This window comes from Triticum urartu, chromosome 7, assembly GCF_003073215.2.
Source record: "Triticum urartu cultivar G1812 chromosome 7, Tu2.1, whole genome shotgun sequence".
Taxonomy (NCBI): domain Eukaryota; kingdom Viridiplantae; phylum Streptophyta; class Magnoliopsida; order Poales; family Poaceae; genus Triticum; species Triticum urartu.
In genome coordinates, this window is record NC_053028.1 from 87,057,225 (window position 1) to 87,073,442 (window position 16,218).

At 49.4% G+C, this 16,218-nt stretch overlaps 2 protein-coding genes and 1 long non-coding RNA gene across 4 annotated transcripts; 2 read left to right on the forward strand and 1 right to left on the reverse strand.

The window, feature by feature from the left end:
* The first annotated feature begins 679 nt into the window (after positions 1-679).
* Positions 680-3,219, forward strand: LOC125523168. Its single transcript, XM_048688224.1, has 3 exons — positions 680-1,643; positions 1,713-2,167; positions 2,250-3,219. Exons 1-3 carry the CDS (start codon positions 725-727, stop codon positions 2,715-2,717), a joined length of 1,842 nt encoding a protein of 613 aa, XP_048544181.1. The 5' UTR covers positions 680-724; the 3' UTR covers positions 2,718-3,219.
* A 3,428-nt stretch (positions 3,220-6,647) lies between these two features.
* On the reverse strand, positions 6,648-9,762 carry LOC125521257. Its single transcript, XR_007289121.1, has 3 exons — positions 9,179-9,762; positions 8,712-9,070; positions 6,648-6,799 (listed from the first exon to the last, which is right to left on the reverse strand). It is a non-coding gene; the product is annotated as an uncharacterized LOC125521257 (long non-coding RNA).
* A 2,327-nt stretch (positions 9,763-12,089) lies between these two features.
* On the forward strand, positions 12,090-14,455 carry LOC125521542. Of its 2 annotated transcripts, none has more exons than XM_048686603.1 (3): positions 12,090-13,017; positions 13,096-13,451; positions 13,543-14,455. In XM_048686603.1, exons 1-3 carry the CDS (start codon positions 12,231-12,233, stop codon positions 14,185-14,187), a joined length of 1,788 nt encoding a protein of 595 aa, XP_048542560.1. In that variant the 5' UTR covers positions 12,090-12,230; the 3' UTR covers positions 14,188-14,455. The 2 variants fall into 2 exon arrangements, with proteins under 2 accessions (XP_048542560.1, XP_048542561.1); XM_048686604.1 differs by having other exon boundaries at positions 13,126-13,451.
* The last annotated feature ends 1,763 nt before the right edge of the window (positions 14,456-16,218 follow it).

Consider the following 16,218-nt stretch of genomic DNA (forward strand, 5'->3'; position numbering starts at 1 on the left):
CCATTTGTAAGTGCACGCATGACAAAGAAATACGACTAGGTCAATCGGCAAGCTAAAATGTTAATTTCTCCTAAAACTTTGGTCCAATTGAGACAAAATAAAAACTCCCAAGATTAGTACGGAGACCATGTACGATTTACTGGAATTGTTTTGCATTTGTTCTAATTTTTTGTTTTGAATAAAAAAGAATGATCTAACTAAAATTGACAATATGTCCTAAACTTCTTCCAAATGAGTTGAGATTTTCAGATCAGTTTTGGATGCATTGATGGTGTTACTAAATTTTATATATTTTTGAGAATATTTAATTTTGAATCAAATTTGAATGAAACAACAGCAACTTTCAATATTTACCGACCATTGGTCCAAATGAGCTATGTTTTTTTAGAATAGTATTGCATGTCGGGATGCATGCATGTGCGATTTGCTGGAATTGTGTAGCTTTTTTTGAAATATTTGAATGTTGAGTCAACTTTGTAATGGCCAATGTGGCTCGTTTTCTTTACAAGCAGGACTCACCCGTGAAAGTCACATCAACGTATCTAAAACGCCGGATTAGACTTGGCTTCAACAGATTGCACAATATGTGGTGGTTTGTGCAACAAACCTATAGAGTAGGTGTTTCGTGCAAAATTGAAACAAATAGTTGATGATTTGTGTAATTTACTCTGCACATGGGTGATGTACACAAACGATAAGAGAAAACGAAAAATGGTAGTATGACATGTACTGCACAGGGGCACTTTTTTCATCTATCCGCTGCACTTGCAGGTCAGGACAGCGAGCAGGGGACGCGCTCCGGGAAGACAAGCGTCACCACGCCGGCCGGCCGGCAGGAGCACCGACGCGCACCATGCCTTCCTCTCCCTCCGCCAATCCGGGCCACGGCGTCGCCGCCGCCGCCGTGCCGTCCGGGCCCACGGGCGCCGAGGGCTTCGCCTCGATCCTGGCCACCCAGGGAGAGCTCGACGCGCTCTGCCGGGAGCACGGCGTCCCCGAGGGGTTCACCGCGCTCCCCGCCGGCGACCTGCGCGCGAACTCGACGCCGCCGCCGGGGGCCATCTGCGTGTACGCGCGCGCGCTGGAGGCCGGGATGCGCGTCCCTCCGCACGGCTTCTTGCGCGAGGCCCTCGCCCACTTCGGCGTCGCGCCGGCCCAGCTCACGCCCAACGGGTGGCGCATGATGGCCGGCTTCCTCGCGCTCTGCCGCTCGACCGGCGTGCCGCCGTCGCTCGTGGTGTTCCGGCGTTTCTTCCTGCTGTCCAACGTCTCCCAGAAGCACAAGAAAGGCTGGTACTTCCTCCAATCCAGGCAGGGCTCCGGCCTGCGCTTCACGGGGACGCCGAACCCGAACTCCATTGCTATCAAGGACTGGAAGCGCGAGTTCTTCTTCCTCTCTTCGCCGGAGCCGTGGCCTTGCGCCGTGGAGTGGGGCGAGCCGTCCAGGAGCGCACTCATGAGGCCGGTGCTCACCGCTCAGGAAAGCAAATCGGCGGCCAAGTTGCTGCGCGTTCACGGGGGCGCCGCCGTTGATCTCAGGACGTATCTCAGCAGCAGCAACCTCGCCGCCGCCATGATAGCCACCACTGCATCGGCACCGCCGCCGCGGCCGCCATCAACGCCTACTGCTCCTAGTTCCAAAGGTATCGGAACATCGAAATCCCTCTGATTCCCCTGTTTCGTCGAGCCCTGAAATTGCTGTTCTGTGCTAGGCATGGATCCCGCTGTCCAGGACATGATGAAGGTTATGCTCGCGGAGAAGGCGTCGGCGTCGACCTCGGCCGTGAAAGCCGAGCCGGGCAGCAACGCAGCAGTGTCGCCAACTTTGTGCGGGGAGAAAAGGGGTCTGGAGGAAGCCAACGACGAGGAGGGTCTATCTCTTCCTGTGGCGGACAAGGCGACGAAGAGGATTCGGGAGGAAGCAAGCGGCGAGGAGGAGGTTCCGCGTCTTTCGGCGCCGAACACGCCGCTGTCCAGCGTGTGCTCGCCACCGCCGGGCTTCTCCGGGAAGCCGCAGTACATTCCCGGCAGGCACGACGGAGACACCACGGACTGGGAGGCTGCGCGTGACCTGCTCCAGGGCGCCGTCGCGCCGCCGCTGGAGCGCGCGTTCGCGGCGAGCGCGCCTTCCGAGGTCGTCAAGTCGAGCTACGCTGCGATTCTGCAGGTATGCCAGCAAATGCTTCGGCGAATCGTTCTATCGGTAGGTGATTGTCCGGAGTCGGATCGATCGCGTTGATTGTTTTCAGGCCGCGAACTACGCGTCGTTCTCCTTCCGCCACGCGCTGGAGCTGGAGGAGAAGCTGGCGGCCAGGGAGCGCGAGGCCACGGCGCTGCGGGGGCAGGTGGAGGAGGCAAAGGCCGAGCTCGCGGCGGCGAAGCGGGCGGCAGAAGCGGAGCGGGAGAAGGCGAGGGATGATTTCGCTGCGGCGGGGGCTGAGCTCGAGATGGCGGAAGGCGAGGCGGCCGTGGCGAAGCGGGCTGGGGAGGCGCAGGCCGAGCTCGCCGCGGCTCGGGCGGAGGCGGTGAAGAAGAGGGCCGAGCTCGCGGAGTTGAAGCGGGCCACAGAGGCAGAGGCCGAACTCGCCGCGGCGGAGGCGGCGGCGGTGCAGCAGCTGCTGGCGTCCGAGGAGGAGGTGCGGCGGCGCGCGGAGGACGCGCTGGAGGCGTACGAGCGCTGGCGAGGCCGTCACGCTCCGGCCGGTCGTGTTGCTTGAGCTTGAGTAGCTCACTGGCTCGTCGATGGATCTGTTGGAATCTGAGAAATTGCTGGACGACTCCGTCGGCACATCGGCAGATGACGAACAAATCATTTGGTCGATCTCGATCGATTCTACGGGCTCTCTTCTTCTAGCCTTCGGGTGCGCGGTGTAGGACTAACATCCAGGCCCAGTTCTTTTTGGCCGATTCTCCTAAAAAAATCTTCAGAATCGACTCTTCACCTAGCTTTTTTCAGAATCTTGAAATTCATTTTTTTTTGACAATTTGATATGTTTACATTCTAACTAGTTAGAATTGTAAAAAATATATGAGTTCAAGATTCTGAAAGATGCTAGAAGAAAGCCCGATTTTTAAGATTCTGAGAGAATCGGCAAAAAGAACCAGGCCTCGGTTTTCTGTGATGTGATACGCATTGCAGCATATGTGATTTCTTGTTCGCTACTGTAGGTCGATCATTTTTTCCGTGCCCAATGAATATGACTAGAGTGCCGATGTGCTTCACCTGGTTGTTCTTCCTTGCCAGTGTTCCAGCTCAGAACAGGCGGGAGCATAGTGGTGCCATAATCTACACGCTCTGGAATATTTGGAAGGAAAGGAACCGTCGAAAAAAGTCGCCCACCTGGCTTTGACAGATATTCGCTTGCACACATCCAGTTCATTTCTCATTCGTGAGTAATCCGTATGTCGATGATGTTTGGGAGGCTCCCCCGCCGCCCGACTCTTATAGGGAAAAGCCTTGTGTAAATTATTTGTAACACTCTCTCTTCTTCTAACTGAAAAGAAGAGCTCCTGTCAGTTTCTCAAAAAAAAATGAACGTGATCCAATGACAGCATGGCAGTCAGTAACAAAAATGAAGTCATTATTATTATGGACAAGCGTGCGTAAAAAACGTCCTAGAGCGGTGTTGTTAAATCAAGAGCTAACTCTTCAAAGATCTAGAGGCACTTGAAAAAATACAATACAGTGCAGGTGTTTGCAAAAGTACCAAGGCTGCTTACTTTGTTTACAATGTGCTAAATAATTAACCAGTTTAGGCACATGCATAATTATAACCACTAAGATAATCTGAAAAGGCTACAAAAATTAGAAAGACATATGCACATGCATAAGAGTATCTCTAGCCGTTGGCCCTCCAGGAGGCGCTAAAAATCGCCCACGGGGGCGCACCGGCGATAAACTACGCGCTGGGGGCGTGATGTCCCCCAGTCACGGCGCCCACGTTTTTTTAAAATATAAATTACGGCACAAACAAGGCGCAAATTCAACCAAACTTCGGCAAGTTCGTCCATATTTAAAATATTTTACAAAAAGGAAAAAAAAGCTCCCTCGCCGCTCCTCGCCGTCGGCCGCCCTTGCAGTTCTACATGCCGAGGAGGCTGTAGAACCGCGTGTAGTCGACGCCGTCGTCGTCGTCGCCTCCGCCGCGGCCGCCGTCCCTGCTGCAACTCTCCTCCGGTTGGCGCGGCAGGTTGGAGACTCTGTGCGTGCCACCGGCGCGCTTGGGGTCGGCTTTATGTAGGCGGAGGCGCCGCGCGTACGCGTGGCATGCGAGAGGACGCGCGTCGTCTCGTTTTCACTGCGTCGTCCGTGAGGCATCAATGGCGGAGGCTGACCGGCGCGGCAGCGCGCGGCAGCTTTGGCATTGATTCGCCGCGGGAAACGAGGCGATGGGGACGACGAAGTGGTGAGAAGCGAGACGAGTCGCTGGCAAGGAGGGCCCGCGGCTCTTTTGCGCCAAAAACGATTCGCCCGGCGCCCCCGAGCGCCCCCCAACACGCCGGTGTCGGGTCGGGTCCGCCGGCGCGGATTTCGACCCGAGCCGGCGAAAATTGGGCCCTTGGGGACGTGATTGGGCCGATTTTTTAGCGCCGACGGCCGAAAAGTCGCCTGGGGGCCTTGTTGGGGGCGCGGCTGGAGATGCTCTAAGAGCAACTCTAGCAGACCCCGCATAAGTGGTCAAACCCGCAAATTTTTTGCGTTTTACAGTTTTGGGTGAAAAAAGTGTCCAGAACAGAAACCATAATAGTGGTCCAACCCGTAAAATTTTTAAGGGCCACCGCAAATGCACACCCGAAACCCTTATCTTTGGAGGTTGGAAGGCCGAATTTAGGGGGCCCCGTATACCGGTCAAACCTCGTCGGAGCAAACATGCCGCCGCGGAGTTTGCCGGAATCCGCCCTAAACTCGCCAGAATTCATCACCGCACATCGGAAAAGGCCACTAGACGCCGCAATCGCTCACTGCAGGTTCGAATTGGACGAGCTCGACATCGTCGTGGCCTCCCATGACCTCAGCCTGGCAATAGAGCAAGGCGCGGATGACGGAGGCGACGGGGCGTGGCCAGTAAGGCTGGACGCGGACGACGGAGGCGACGGGGCGTGGCCGGCGAGGCTGGGCGCGACCGGCGCGGTGATGGGGGCGCGACCGATGGAAGATGGGGCGTGGCTGACGGGTGACGGGGCGCGGCCGATGGGGTTGGGCGCGGCCGGCTGGAGGAAGGGGCAGCAACGGCCGGACTGGAGGAAGGAACTCTTTATTCTAATTTTGCAGTTTGTTTTACAGAATCTGTTCGGCCGCGCTAGTTGTCGACCCGCAAACGCGAACTTTGCGAAACTCCAAACACGTTTTGTGGGTCAAGCTTTTGCGGGGTCTGCTCTAACTATCAGCGCCATTGTCAATCAACTCATATGTTCTTTCATCGTTACCCGCAAAAAAAGAAATAGAGTTCTTTCATTGTTCTCGTCGGCATGTCATCTCTCTAATTACCTTGGCTGCTTCTTAGGCTAGGCGAACTTTGTCGCTAATATGAAGAAAAGAAAATCGACTTTGTCCTTGGTCATCTCAGATGACCAGGTAACGGGAAAAAAATGATTTAAACACATTTTTGGCTTTGTAGTTGAGTACTTTTAAGGCGTTTTCTTTTACAGTTCTGTACGATGTTTAATCATGCGTCAAATTTCCCTGTAAGAGGTAAACTCATGTATTTTGACCCCACATAAGATTCACGTAGTAAACACATTTTGGTACCGGTTTATGTTTTCTTTAACAGTTTACTAGCAAAAGCGTGCGTTGCACCGGGTATAAAATAAATAAATAAATGCTTAAACAGTTGAAAAAATACCACTTAAACTTCAAAAATAATCAAAAAACTATAGCAGAACAAACATTGTTGAAACAATTTTGGTTAATTTTTTTCCAAACAACTAGTATTTCCAGTTTGTAAATTCCATAACTTTCTTATTCACAAAACAAATCCCATAACTTTCTCAAGAAACTAAATTAGTAAAAGTACATGTTCTTACTTGATGTTTCAAGTTGCATGGCCTCTGTACCATTGGTTATTTGGCACATGACAAGTTTGAACAACTTTTGTGGTCGGAGTACAGTAGTGGTCAAAAGTATTGGGATAAGATTCATAAGCAAATTTGGTAAATGGTTTCAGTTTAAATGGTTAAAAAACAAATGCAATTAGATATCATCGTTTCATGTCAAACATACAGGAGAAAAAAAAATCAATTTGTGCTCACTAACCTGACTTTTTCAGTATAACATCTGGTCTCACCCTAACTTTGGTTGTACATACCATTAGAAATATGATGGGTATCACCCCCAACAACAGTGCCCTTTTTCCATTGTTCAACAATTATCTCAAAAGAAAAGAGAACACACCACTAACTTCTCAATGTGCATCATGACTCAGTAAAGCTTCCAGTGCATGAACATACTTCCTCCTTTTCCTTTTTATATAGAACATATAGCCGTGTGTTGCACTGGGAGAAAAATATTGGCGTTGTCACTCATTTACAAACCCACTTCGTGTGCCACACTATTTCTTCTAGCCAACTTTGACACTGCGGGATATTTCTTCTGTTCAACTTTGACAAACTTCACAGCTAGCAACAATGTGGAAGTAATGTTTTTGTCGTTATGCCTACAACAGTTTGACAAAAAGGAAATATAAAAATAGCTACATTCAAGAACAGAGGGAAAACTTTGTCAAACTTGCAAACCTTGTGTTACTTTTCTTGCTTTTAGCAAGTGAATGTTACTTGTGTGTAGATGATATCTGAAAAGCTCCTAGAGAAAGATGGAAAGTGTTAACTATACTGAGTTAACTATATATAATACAAAACGTATGCAAGGACACACTTTTCTATACATCAACTTACAGAGGATATATTCTGTTTATTCAGCTAAACTTGTAAAGTCACACATTTACAAGCTGCATCTAGTTCTCCTCCAAAAGAAAAGAAAATAAACATGAAAATATTAAATATTAAATCCCGAGATCTCAATCATGAAATCATTGGAAGCAATGTGATTCACAAGAGAGGCCTCTGGGTTCACCCTGCTGCAATTTATGCATCAGCGATTGTTAGAGAATCAAGTGCTATTATACCTCGAGATAATGTATTATGTGGTCGCCAAGCTTGACGTCAATTCAGGGAGTTCAGTTCCAAATAATTCCAAACAAGTTAACCACCCTAGAGATACTGTGGAAATCCTCCCCCAGCAGCAATTTGAGTGTTCAGGTTCACATAGTTATGGACTACTTGCGAGTAAAAATAAACTTTGAAGCTGATATAGTATCACGACAACCTGAATAACAACATCTGGATGTGAAATTGCACTTAAAACTTGCTGCGTTTATCGTTGGTTTTGGAAGCAAAATAATCTATGGTGGTAAAGAAGAGCCTAGAGGATGGTTCTCCAGCTCTTTGCTTTCAGAAGTTTTGGAAGCCGTTCGATACGTGTGCAGAAGTGAATGTGCCACTTCAGTTGTGCATAAACGCTCCATCATATGAGCTTCAACAACACAACCGCCACATTAAATCAGTCATCATTTACATCTAGAACCGAATTTGTCAGCTTCAGTCTTGCAAAAAACATGACACATAATCAGGGTTGATGATTTGAGGTATTCTCTTCACCGGGAAAAATGTGCGTGTGTCTACAGAGGAACGACAATGGCAGCAGGCTAACATCATCTATAATGTCGGTCGCCTGTGTAGACGCTGAGAAATACAAAAAATAAATATTGTAAAATTAAAAACCATCTAAGCGTCCTCCCTGTGTCAGTCAGAAATAAGAAACTCGAACCATTGGTAATAAGAAGTCAACCTAAATTTTACAACTCAACAAATTAAGTCTGTTTAGATGTGCCCTAGTTATCGCGTGTCTAATTGACTCAATCGATCTAGAAAGAAAAGAAAAAGAAAACAAAAGAAAATGCTTGCACGAATCTTAGCATAAAATCAATGGCATAGGACTTAGATTAGATGTACAATACTTAGAGCACATCTAGATGTGCTTTTTTTGCGGGATACATCTAGATTTTTTTTTTTGCAGGATACATCTAGATGTGCTTTAGCAAAACTGTAAAAATAATAGATTTGAAATTCAATGCAAAATAGAGAGATGTATTAAGAAACATAGGTATTTTCCAAGTTACTTATGTTCACATTTAGCACACCCTTTATATCAATTTTTTTTGCAAAAAAGCACACCCTCTAATAGGCACTTCTTTTTAGACTCATATTAAGAAGCACATGCATTCACAACCTTGGGATCAGGCTTGGGGTTATAAGAGAACAGACATTATTTGACAGTTCAGTAAAACTAAAATGGTGCTCTCGGCCAATAGCTGCATGCATATAAATCAGTTTGAAGTGTAAAAAAAATCAGATGGGTTTGCCTTTTAAATAACTCATACAGGTATGCATGCCATGAATGTTTTTATAAACAAGCTTATTTTGTCTACAACAAATACTACTTGAAACTTTAATGAGGTAAAATAAGGGCAGAACAAAACGAACTCCTTAACTAATATATCTACCAAAAGTGGCCAAAGAAATCCTAAGTCCTAAATAGGCTCACTTTAAGATTGTGCTGAACTACTCCTATTCCATGAAAAAGCACTTGAGAAGAGATAATTGTTTAATTATGGCATAAGAAACTCGGGACTCATCGAGTCAAAGCAAGAAATAACCTTGATCAGATTTGAACCATTGCTTGATAGTATGACGAGAGCAAGTAGCCACAAAGCACCATGTGCACGCGATTAAAACATTTCTCGGATCGGCTCCTTCAGCACAAAGCACCATGTACTGACCGGCGATGGGTGTGACCTTCTGTGGCGGAACTTCTCCTCAGCAGTTCATATAGGCGAATTTTTGTGGACTGATTCTGCAGTATTTTTATCTGCTTTGCCCAGTTAAATAGTCCAGATACTCCACTCCAACTACTATCAAGATACCAGTCATGGTCAAAAGAGAACTGCCGTCTTGCACTCCAATATGGTGGTATGGGCAGATTCTGAATTCTAGTGTCGTTGGCAACCAAACTCACCTACAGTCACATGGCACATCGATTTGTCGGATATCCTTTTTATGTAACCAACTAATCAACCCGAAACACCAAAAGCAAAATATCAAACTGTAAAACGCTCTGCCTCACCTGCGTGTATTTCTTGACGGCCGAAGATCATCTCTGGCATGCAGGCGCCCACCTCCTGGTGGATCTCGACGGGTGTGCTGTCTCCGTTGTTATTCGATGTTGCAATGGAGGGCTAAGCACCGTTGATGTGGATCTCATCGGTTTGGGGACAGTGTGCTGCTGCTGGAAGTCCGAGAGCTCGGCGGCCGCGGCCGTCGCCTCCGCGGAGTCTTCTACGACCCATCGCACCATAGTTTCCCCTTCTCCTCCTTCCCCTCTCATCCCACGGCGAGTTTGCTTGTGCCGGCTCTGGCTGCGGCGATGCTGCTAGCTTTGTGGCAGAACGGCGATGTGAAAGGCGGCCGGGGTGGGTGCACGGGCGGGTATAGCCAACGGTGACGAATCCATCTCGAGCTACCACACGCAGGGAAGAAATTGCTCGAAGGAGCCTCAGGCGCAAAGAGGGCTACGGTGTTGTGGCCGAGAGATTGTGCCAGCCGTTGCGGCATCAGGTAGGTTCCGTGGAGTAACGGGCAAGGTTCTTCACTCTCGCGAGGAGGAGGGGTAAGGAGCCGATTTTTTCACTGTATATAGGCTCCGTGTCGTGACCGAAGAGGAAGACGATGACCCAGGACGTGAGAGATGAGGATTGGGGTGCACTGAGGTTTCCTTTCTTTTCGTGAGTTCTGTTCCGATTTCTTTCCAAACGTGCGTGGGAAGCGGCCAAATTAACAGAAGTAAAGCGAGAGTCGGGCATTTTTTTTTTGGCTGCAAACGGGGTAGCGCACGTATATGTTTTTAATTCAAACTGAAAGCGTAAATTCATATGAAGAAAACGTATTGTGACGATGAACTCACAGAGTCAATTCATGCTTTACTATTAGGGAGAGATATGGTAGTAGTATGGATTTGCTGTTGAGGTCCAGACCACATTGGACAGTAGGCCCGTCCTCCGCCTCCGGGTCCGGGTCTCTGCCCGATCAACTCCTGTATATGTACGTGAACCATCGTCTCTCTTGGCGTAGGCACGTCAGAGCCTGCCCACTACCCAGCCCCAGAGCACACAGACTGCTCATTTCCATTTTTGTGCAAAGCCCATTGTCGTGGGCCACCAGGCCCAGACTGGCCGGCAGTAGCAGCTGATCTGGACCGCGTGGGCCCTCCATGCGACGTGTCGAGCACCCAGACTCTGCGCACTGTGCCTTCACTTTTCCAAGACGGACTCCATGATTGTTGCCATTGCTGCTCACAGCCACACACAGTCCAAGGATCACCCGGCGACTGGAAGAAGACTCGGCTCTCTCTCTCTCAAAGTACATTATGAATACATATTCATGATGGATCTATTAATATCTACTCCCTCTTTTCGTCCAGAAATACTTGTCATCAAAATGGATAAAAGGAGATGTATCAAGACATATTTTAGTTCTAGATACATTTTTATCCATTTCGATGACATGTATTTTCGGACGGAGGGAGTATTTGGTACTGTACATGTTCAGTTTTTTTTTTTGTAATCTTGGTCAAACCTAACAAAGTTTGGCGTAAGGCAAAATGTACCGGGTTTCACCATTTGGAAAGGAGGGAGCATTTCATAGCAAAACTTCACACGTATATGCTTCCACTCACAAGGTGCATGCATGGATTTTTTTTACACCCCATCCATTCAAAACATAAGGTGGATAGCATAAGTGAAGTTAACGTCTGGTTTGGCCACTGATAATTTATGTTTACATGGGTTGGACATGTAAGAGATGAAATATGGCAATTTTGTTGCAAAATTTGTAAGTCATACGCCACTTCACTAATGTTGTAGACATATTACAATTTGCTGGAGGTTGTAATAAGTCGATCATGCTTCATTTTTTTTTGGGAGTACAAACATATTATATATATATATATATATATGCATGATTTTATTATTCTTAAAGTATTAACATGCAACACATAATAGTTTAAAAAGGGCAAGGAAGCCCAAGAATAGTTTTAGGGAGAACTGAAGAAGTGAGTATTTACGTGGAAAAAACATTTTTTTTACGAAGGAGAATGGGTTTGAATTTTGCACATGTGTATGTAGGGCGCATTAGATTTTTTTCTTTAAAAGAAAATGTGCAAATTAGATGGTCTATTACATAGTTTGTTTTTCGCGGGAACTATTATATATTTTTCTCCTGCACAAACAATAGGGTGCAGCGTTTCTGCACCCAGGCTTAGCTGAACCCGTCGATGAAAGGTAAATTCGAAAAAAATAAACAAATTTAAAAAATGTTTACACATGAAATTCGAGAGAATCTTTTAGGTGTGTGTGTGCCAAATTTCAAGATATTTGGACGTTTGAGGAGCTCGTGAAAAAATAAAAATTTTGGTCTGTCAAAGTATCTTTCAAAACATGCACCGTGTAGACTAGATTTTTTCTTTTGCCACGAGCTCCTCAAATGTCCAAACACTTCGAAATTTTGCACGCACCTAGAAGATCCTCTCAACCTTCGTGGTGAAGAGCGAGCCCGACTTCAAGGTGACGGTGAAAGATATAAAACCTGTGTATCCTTAACAAGCAGTATCATGATGAGATGGCTAGCTGGGCACGCAGATTAACTCAGGGTCGCTGTACTAACTTAGTACAAAATTGGGTCATCTATTTTGAAACGGAGGGAGTACAAGTTTTGTCATTAAAGTGACCATTTCCATCAAGTTCAAGAAGCAGTGGTGTAATTGACTCTTTTTCTAGTGATCTGATCCTGAATCCAGCTCTATTAATGAAAGAATATGCAAGTTTGCCTTGCTTTAAGAAAAGTAAGAACAAAATTGAAGTTCTTCCATTCATGTAAATATGTTTTTTCTCCCAAGTTTTAGGCCGTGTCTTGCTTAGCAAATTCAAGAATCAGTGACAAAGAATGAAGGAAGTCTATAAACTAGGGGGGATCGGAAGGCACACGGCTTGCCCTAAAAACCCTTTGCTTTTGCGCACGACGACGAAAAATGAAGCCTCCACTTTCTTTCTTGCCGTCTTGATCGGTAGCCACCCACCCTCCAGTCCTACCAGCGCCGCCGCCGCAGCACAACCCCAGCCGCCATGCCATCCTCCTCCGGGACCTCGGAGTCCTGGTCGCGGCCGAACGACCTCCTCGACGAACCCACCCGCGACCGAGCTCCCCGCACCAGCGACGGAGGCGATGACGGCGACGACGACGTCTCGGCCGAGCGGGTCGCCTCGCGGCTGCGCAAGCCAGGAGCCCTGAGGGCCCTCTGCAAGAGGTACGCCATCCCCGGCGGCTTCGCCCCGGTCCTCGCCGGCGGCCGCTCCTCGTGCTCCACGCCGCCGCCCGGGTCCGTCTGCGTGTACCTCGACGCTCTGGACGCCGGGATGCGCCTGCCCCTCCACCCCTTCTTCGCCGCCGTGCTCACCCACTTCGGGCTCGCCCCGGGTCAGCTCTCGCCCAACGGCTGGCGCGCCATGGCCGGCTTCGTCGCGCTCTCCCGCTCCGCCGGCGTGGACCCGTCGCTCGCCGTGTTCCGGCACTTCTTCGCGCTCTGCCCGTTCCCGCCGCACGGCTTCTACACCCTCCGCGGCAAGGACGCCGACGGCCTGCTCTTCGCCCGGATTCGCGCCAAGTTTGTCAAGGGCTGGAAGGAGGACTTCTTCTTCCTGGCGTCGTCGGCGCCCTGGCCGTGCCCGGTGGAGTGGGGGGAGCCTTCCAGGTCCTCCACCTTCGACCCGTCGCTCACCGTCCAGGAGAAGGCCGTGGCGGACAGCCTGCTGCGTGCTCGAGGGAGCTCCCCGATCGATCTCTTCGCGTACCTCCACCACCGCAACATGGGCGCGGCCAGCATCACCGGGGTGTCGCCTCCAACTCCTCGAGGTGAACCCTCCGGCATTGTAGATTGTACATCATGGTTCAGGATGTTTGCTGTGGATTGTACTGATCTGTGATTTGCAACCGTACGATCTGATGCCGCCATGGAGGAAGCCACGACCGCGGCCGCGCGCGCGACGGCAGGGAAGGTGACGGTGAAGAGCGAGCCTGACTGCAAGGTGCCGCCTTGTGCGCCGTCGCTTGGGAAGAAGAGGAAGCTGCCGGAGGACCGTGCGGACGGCGAGAGCTCGGCGTCGGGCCCCTCTTGCCCGCCGGGCTTCTCCGCCCCCTGCAAGTCGCCGCCCGCGACAAGCAAAGATGGTGACTGGAAGGCGGCGAGGCGGCTGCTGCAGGGCACCGTGACGCCGTCGCGGGAGCGCGAGCTCGCCGCGTCCAAGCCGGCCGACGTCGTCGCCTCAACCTACGTGTCACTGCTGCAGGTGAGCTCCTTGTTCCGTGTGCATTATTCTTGCATGATTCTGTTGGTCTGGATTGATCGATCGACATGGCATGGCATGGTGGGGTGCACAGACGGCGAACGAGGTGGCCTTCTCGCTGGGCTACGCTCTGGAGCTGGAGGAGAAGCTGAGGGCGCGCGAGCGCAAGGCGGACGCGCTCCAGGGGGAGCTGCACAGGAAGCTGAAGGCGCGCGAGACCGAGACGGAGGCGCTGCGGGCGGAGCTGCGCAAGGCCAAGGCCGAGCTCGACGAGACGGCCAAGGCGGCGGCGGCGCGGGAGGAGCTGTGGAGGAAAATGAAGGCGCGGGAGCGCGACACCGCCGAGGCGGAGGCTCTGCGGGCGGAACTGCGCAAGGCGAAGGCCGTGCTCGCCGAGGCCAAGGCGGACGCGGGGATCGCGGCGGCGGCGGCGCGCGGGCTCAGGGAGGAGCTGGACAGGAACGTGAAGGCGCGGGAGCGGGACGCCGCCGAGACGGACGCGCTGCGGGCGGAGCTGCACAAGGCGAAGGCCGAGCTCGCCGCGACCAAGGCGGAGGCCGAGAGGGCGGCGCCGGCGCGGTGGTTCTGGGGGTCGAGCAGGGAGCACGCGCGCGCGCTGGCGGAGCGGGAGCTGCGCGGGTACGAGCGCGGCCTGGAGGACATGAGGCGCGCCGCGCTTCATCGCTACCCGTACCTGGACCCGGCGCTGCTCTTCGTGCCGGTCCGCGCCCCCCCGTAGCGCCGCCGCCGGCGACCGCCCGATCGCCATGCCTGCCCGCTGCACACGTCGATCGATCTGCAATTATCCGCATGTTTCTGGGACGCGCTGCTGATCTTTGGGACTGCATTTCCCACCTTCGTTTCACAGTTCACATGGAACTTCTTTTGTGTGAAAAAATGTTGCATCAGAGGATGAATATATGCGTAAATCATTAGGGATTATGATCCGTCAAAAATGTTGAGAGGCAATCTAATCTATGACTATATTTTCATGAGCTGTGATCTGAACCGGGTCTCTCTTGTTTGGCAATGTGCTAGACCAAGATTCTCAGAGGTTTTCGTATGATTATTTTCCTTACAAAAATTGCAAGGACACTCTACCATCTACACACGTCGTAAAGAAAAATCTCAACGACAGACCAGCAGCATGGGCAGCTCTCCCCCAATTTACCTATTCAGCAACTTTCCCTGAATTTACCTACTCTGCACTGAAGAATTCTCTCTTTTCTTTTGACTCACAGGGAATGATCCTCACCGTTTGGACAGTTTGTTATACTAGATGACAACCCGGAGGGGAACGTTTGGTTCCTGGGTACATATGTACCCTATATGAAAAAAAAAATAGTAATTCAATAAAAAGTCGAAAATTTCTAAAAATATTTTTGAGAAAAACTTAACCTTCCATTGTACTAGTAAGAAAAGTTTCAACAAAATAAAATTCCTCTTTGACTTCTTTTCAAAAAAGACAAATTTTCAGTCAAAATAGCGTGAACTGTGACCTATAATAGCAAATAAATTTTGTCTTTTTCGCTGTGAAGTCAACGTAATTTATTTTTTTGTGAAAATTCATATACTAGTGCGCAAGTAAGTCAAGTTTATTCTAAAAATAGTTTCTTAACTATTTTGACCTTTTGTTTAATCATTAAAAAAATCCCCATATAGGGTATATATGTACCCAGGAATCATTGGGTATTTCCCATGACAACCCACATATTGTTGTTGTATGTTGAAGTATAAATGCATAGCCCATCTTCCCCGCATAAGCTTAAACTTTTGGGTAACTGCTTGGTGTGTGTAGTTCTACATGGTATCAAATACCATGTAAGAGGATTAGAGAGGGATCAGCATAATGGGAGGATGTATTATTGAGTCTCAAGTGCGAGTATGTATAGAGTAAAAAAATTAGCAGGCAATAAAGCTCCTAGGGATAAGATGGACATAATTCTATCTAATCATGGGCAATCCTTGACCCGGTGAATGCCAGCAATGTATGAAACATAAATGAGAAATTTATGAAGTAAAAGCATCTCTCATTTTCTGAAATTACATAATATATATACTTTGATCCGAAGAGCAGTTTTTCTTCTCCAATGTCAATGCTAAACGAGGGAAGCACGCGAAGAATAGGTAATTTATAAGAGTAGTAAGCCAGTGACGCATATAGGTCATTGGAACATGGCGAGTTGACGACTATTGATACGTAAAAACCACACACAACGATCACCCAGAGGACTAATAAAGAAAAATGCATGCTGGAATATAGACCACGAAAATATTGAACAATCAAATGTTTTTGCTCATGATTTATGAGTGAACTGAACTTAACAGACTGATAGACCAATAGATGGATCCGTTAAAAGTTAATGGAAATGCATCTAGGGTGTTAACATTCTAGAAGGCGTATTATGCGGACTCGATGAACAAAAGCAAGACACATTCGTTTAAACCACAATTATTCTAACCTATCCTTTCAGCTGCAAGCCCAGTATGTATGTTGCTGGAGGAGAAGCCGAGGGCGCGCGAGCGCGAGGCCGACACGCTTCGGGAGGAGCTGGGCAGGAAGACGAAGGCGCTGGAGCATGACGGCGCCGTGCCGGACGCGCTGCGGGCGGGGCTGCGGAAGGCGAAGGCCAAGCTCGCCGAGACCAAGGCGGACGCGGAAAGGGCGGAGTGGCGGGGGTACGAGCGCGGCATGGAGGACATGAAGCGCGCCGCGCTGCGCCGCTACCCAAAACTCGACCCGGCGAGGCTTGTCGTGCCACTCCACGCC

Excerpts from the sequence above, each read along its gene's own strand:
- LOC125521542 (XM_048686603.1), top strand. The coding sequence starts at position 12,231 with ATGCCATCCTCCTCCGGGACCTCGGAGTCCTGGTCGCGGCCGAACGAC. Across the intron at positions 13,018-13,095 it reads GTCGCCTCCAACTCCTCGAG|CCGTACGATCTGATGCCGCC; the intron begins GTGAACCCTCCG and ends TGTGATTTGCAA. Across the intron at positions 13,452-13,542 it reads CCTACGTGTCACTGCTGCAG|ACGGCGAACGAGGTGGCCTT; the intron begins GTGAGCTCCTTG and ends TGGGGTGCACAG.
- LOC125523168 (XM_048688224.1), top strand. The coding sequence starts at position 725 with ATGTACTGCACAGGGGCACTTTTTTCATCTATCCGCTGCACTTGCAGG. Across the intron at positions 1,644-1,712 it reads TACTGCTCCTAGTTCCAAAG|GCATGGATCCCGCTGTCCAG; the intron begins GTATCGGAACAT and ends GTTCTGTGCTAG. Across the intron at positions 2,168-2,249 it reads GCTACGCTGCGATTCTGCAG|GCCGCGAACTACGCGTCGTT; the intron begins GTATGCCAGCAA and ends GATTGTTTTCAG.